The following is a 4,388-nucleotide window of genomic DNA, read 5'->3' as shown; positions in this document are numbered from 1 at the left end:
TGAATACGATGACACCTGTCCTAATCGATGACCTTGTTTTACGTTAGCTAGGACGTTATATTGGTGTATAGGAGTTATTAACGTTATATTAATGATTAAAGGGCCTACACTTTATTTCGCCTCCTTTCGACACAAGTGTTGTCAACGCAGAGAGGCCCAGTGTTCAATCCGAGTGGATACGCCCTCGACCAATCAGGAGCCGCCCTGCAGAAAGTTCGCCTTATATGGACAGAGGGGGGGTTGCGACGTATGCGGATATAAAACCCGGAGCCTTGGCAACACTTCCTCATTACAGTTTTCTCACTGCTGCAGGAAGAAGGGAGTGTAAAGAGACAGTTTTTCCTCTGATTAACACCGGTAACTTTTCCCCCACACTAAAACACAGGTAAGAGCTGTAATACGGTGTGTTTTTATTTTAAAAAAAATGTTATTTATGTTTAATTGTTACATTTCCAACGTAGACAACTAGTTAAAGTTAGTTTATCTGGTTAACTTGTACCGTTTTCAGTGAATGCTCCTAGCTAGATGTCGTCGGTCAGTTTACACAGGGTTTTTTTATTCTGGTCATTTTTAAAATGTAATTTTATATATTTGATTTGAATCTATTTAATTATTTGATTTATCTAGTTCAACATCTGAGTGGGTGTGTTAACCGGGGTCTGTCTTATCGTTGACAGTGTAAATGTAAAGTAGTTTTAATGGTTCGTCTCCTCTACTGTTGAAATGACAAAACATTTCGACCGGTTTCCCAATAATGGAGTTTGACTTGTTTAAAACTCATCCTGTTGAAACCTCTCAACAGGATATCTGTTAAAGTTCACATGCATTAAAGTCAGGCTGTTATTATTAACTAGTCTTTAAAAGTGAGGTAAATGACTTCCTATGTGTTAATGATTATGTTGAGGGTTTTTATGACTGTTTGGCTCAGATGAGTCGGTGCTTTTCGGAGGTCAATGTGTCTCTTTTTTTTGTAATAGGAAACATTTCACACCGGTTACAAGCCTCAAACATATGGGCATTTAGTGTGATCTGAATGCACGGAAACCTCTCCCTGTGTAAACCATATTCAGGACAGATGTGATCTAACCTGGGTTATATTGTCTGGCTGTTTATCCCGGACCAGGGAGTGGCCTCTGTCAGACTAACACATGTCAGGGACGCTCCATCTATTGCCTTATATGGCGACGCCTCGGCCGAAAACACACAGCCTTTTGTCTAGAGGCGCTGTCTGGGTGCTAGTCATCAACTCCGTCTATTTCTACTCTCTTTCTAGTATTGCAACTTAACTACACAACTAACCTTTATGCTGAAGCTTAAATTAAGCCTCAAAAGCCAATTTAGTTCATGCATTTTTACGATAAAGCAAATTGACTGACTGGTTGTAAACGCTGAGTGAGTGAATGGTCTGGACTGTCTGTTCAGCGCCATCTAGTGGTCATTCACCGATAGTACACTGGCTCAGTAGTGACAGGACAGGCGGCGCACCCCGGTAAAGACGTCAGTCTCATTTCTGTCTTTTTCTTCCCGGTGCAGAAATGGAAGATGAAATCGCCGCCCTGGTCGTTGATAACGGCTCCGGTATGTGCAAGGCCGGTTTCGCAGGAGATGATGCTCCTCGGGCTGTGTTCCCCTCCATCGTGGGTCGCCCCAGACATCAGGTAATATTTAACTGAGATATACCAATATATGCCATTTAGCAGCTTTTATCCAAAGCGACTTACAGTCATGTGTGCATACATTCTACGTATGGGTGGTCCCGGGGATCGAACCCACTACCCTGGCGTTACAAGCGCCATGCTCTACCAACTGAGCTACAGAAGGACCACCAACTTTATCTTCTGCTATACTGAATGTGACAACTGTTACATTGCTATTGGAACTAATGTTTGTCACCAATTTGACTTTGTCTCTAGTCAACATTACACTGACTGCATTGTGTCGTTGTATGGCTCCCTGTAGAATATTATAACATGTCATTTAATGTTCTGTTGCTATGCAACGTGAACCCTTTAAAAGGTACAGTTCCAATCGACATCATTAATACTGTCGATCAGCCTTAACATTCCATGGAGTACATTTGTCACTGACCTGAGTGTGTCTCCAGGGAGTGATGGTTGGGATGGGCCAGAAGGACAGCTACGTGGGAGACGAGGCTCAGAGCAAGAGGGGCATCCTGACTCTGAAGTACCCCATCGAGCACGGCATCGTCACCAACTGGGACGACATGGAGAAGATCTGGCATCACACCTTCTACAACGAGCTGAGAGTGGCTCCAGAGGAGCACCCCGTCCTGCTCACCGAGGCCCCCCTCAACCCCAAAGCCAACAGGGAGAAGATGACCCAGGTAATGTCCCCCTCCCCCTTTCCTGTTCACTTCTGCCCCCCTCTCCTGCACCTTTACTGGTCACTTCTGCCCCTCTCCTCTTCACTCTCCTCCTCTCCTCCTTTACTGGTCAGTTCTGCCCCCCTCTCCTCCACCTTTACTGGTCAGTTCTGCCCCCTTCTCCTCCACCTTTACTGGTCAGTTCTGTCTCTCCCCCTCCTCCTCCCCCTCCTCCTCTCCTCCACCTTTACTGGTCAGTTCTGCCCCCTCTCCTCCACCTTTACTGGTCACTTCTGCCCCCCTCTCCTCCACCTTTACTGGTCACTTCTGCCCCCTCCTCACTCTCCTCCTCCACCTTTACTGGTCAGTTCTGCCCCCCTCCTCCTCCACCTTTACTGGTCAGTTCTGCCCCCCTCCTCCTCCACCTTTACTGGTCAGTTCTGCCCCCCTCTCCTCCACCTTTACTGGTCAGTTCTGCCCCCCTCTCACTCTCCTCCTCCTCCACCTTTACTGGTCACTTCTGCCCCTCTCCTCCTCACTCTCCTCCACCTTTACTGGTCACTTCTGCCCCTCTCCTCCTCACTCTCCTCCCCTCTCCTCTTCACTCTCCCCCTCTCCTCCACCTTTACTGGTCAGTTCTGCCCCTCTCCTCCTCCTCCCTCCTCCACCTTTACTGGTCAGTTCTGCCCCTCTCCTCCTCCACCTTTACTGGTCAGTTCTGCCCCTCTTCACTCTCCTCCACCTTTACTCCTCACTCTCCTCCTCACTCTCCTCCTCACTCTCCTCCACCTTTCCTGTTCATCCTCTCCTCTCCTCTCCTTCTGCCCCCCTCTCCTCCACCTTTACTGGTCAGTTCTGCCCCTCTCCTCCTCCTCTCCTCCACCTTTACTGGTCACTTCTGCCCCTCTCCTCCTCCTCCTCCTCTCCTCCACCTTTACTGGTCAGTTCTGCCCCTCTCCTCCTCCTCCTCCTCTCCTCCACTGGTCAGTTCTGCCCCTCTCCTCCTCCTCTCTCCACCTTTACTCCTCTGCCTCCTCCTCCTCCTCTCCTCCACCTTTACTGGTCAGTTCTGCCCCTCTCCTCTTCACTCTCCTCCACTGTTCAGTTCTGCTCTCCTCTCCTCCACCTTTACTGGTCACTCCCCCTCTCTCCACCTCACTCTTCACCTTTACTGGTCAGTTCTGCCCCTCTCTCCTCTGGTCAGTCTCTCCTCCACCTCCTCACCTTCACTGTTCAGTTCTGCTCTCCTCCTCTCTCCTCCTCTCCTCACCTTCACTGTTCAGTTCTGCTCTCCTCCCTCCTCTGGTCAGTTCTGCTCTCCACTCCTCCTCTCCTCACCTTTACTGTTCAGTTCTGCCCCTCCTCCACTGTTCAGTTCTGCTCTCCTCTCCTCCTCTCCTCACCTTTACTGTTCACTTCTGCCCCTCTCCTCCTCACTCCTCCACTGTCCTCCTCCTCCTCTCCTCCACCTTTACTGGTCACTTCTGCTCCTCTCCTCCACTGTCCTCACTTCTGCTCACTCTCCTCCTCCTCTCCTCCTCCTCCTGGACTCACCTTTCTCACTGTCCTCACTTCTGCCCCTCCTGTGACTCCTCCTCCTCCTCCACTCCTGGACAGCATGTTCTCCTCCACTGTTCAGTTCTGCTCTCCTCTCCTCCAGGCCCTCTGTCCTTACAGCTGATCTGTCACTCCTCTGGAAGCTCCAGGTCTCCTGTCGGTCTGTTCTGCCTCTCTGCACCCTGCTGACTGCTAGACTGACTAGATTAACCTCTAGGGCCGACTGGCCTGTAGGGCCGTGCTCTGAATGAGCTACTCTAGTGGTTTATATTGACGTTACGTCATGTAGAAATGGCTGCTGTGTTTCTTCACTAATGACCGTTTCCCTCTGACTCACTGGACAGCATGTTCTACTGGGTGCTGTGACTCCTGTCTCTACTGTAGTCCTCCAGCACCCTGACTACTGGGACAGCATGTTCTACAGGGTGCTGTGACTCCTGTCTCTACTGGACAGCATGTTCTACTGGGTGCTGTGACTCCTGTCTCTACTGTAGTCCTCCAGCACCCT

At 49.7% G+C, this 4,388-nt stretch overlaps 1 protein-coding gene and 1 long non-coding RNA gene across 2 annotated transcripts in view; one reads left to right on the top strand and one right to left on the bottom strand.

The window, feature by feature from the left end:
* Positions 1 to 224: 224 nt before the first annotated feature.
* The window catches only part of actb1 (actin, beta 1), a 7,039-nt gene continuing 2,875 nt past the window's right edge, over positions 225 to 4,388 (top strand). Inside the window, exons 1-3 of the mRNA XM_052515431.1 lie at positions 225 to 385; positions 1,534 to 1,658; positions 2,105 to 2,344. Of these exons, the coding sequence (XP_052371391.1) occupies positions 1,536 to 1,658; positions 2,105 to 2,344 (363 nt within the window). The 5' untranslated portion in view covers positions 225 to 385; positions 1,534 to 1,535. The remainder of the gene's footprint in view (positions 386 to 1,533; positions 1,659 to 2,104; positions 2,345 to 4,388) is intronic.
* LOC127928266 (uncharacterized) lies at positions 2,933 to 3,416 on the bottom strand. Its single transcript, XR_008131118.1, has 4 exons — positions 3,378 to 3,416; positions 3,256 to 3,287; positions 3,164 to 3,195; positions 2,933 to 2,978 (listed from the first exon to the last, which is right to left on the bottom strand). It is a non-coding gene; the product is annotated as an uncharacterized LOC127928266 (long non-coding RNA).

The sequence above is a fragment of the Oncorhynchus keta genome, unplaced genomic scaffold (genome assembly GCF_023373465.1).
Source record: "Oncorhynchus keta strain PuntledgeMale-10-30-2019 unplaced genomic scaffold, Oket_V2 Un_scaffold_2576_pilon_pilon, whole genome shotgun sequence".
Taxonomy (NCBI): Eukaryota; Metazoa; Chordata; class Actinopteri; order Salmoniformes; family Salmonidae; genus Oncorhynchus; species Oncorhynchus keta.
This window is presented reverse-complemented; position numbering and strand designations above follow the sequence as displayed.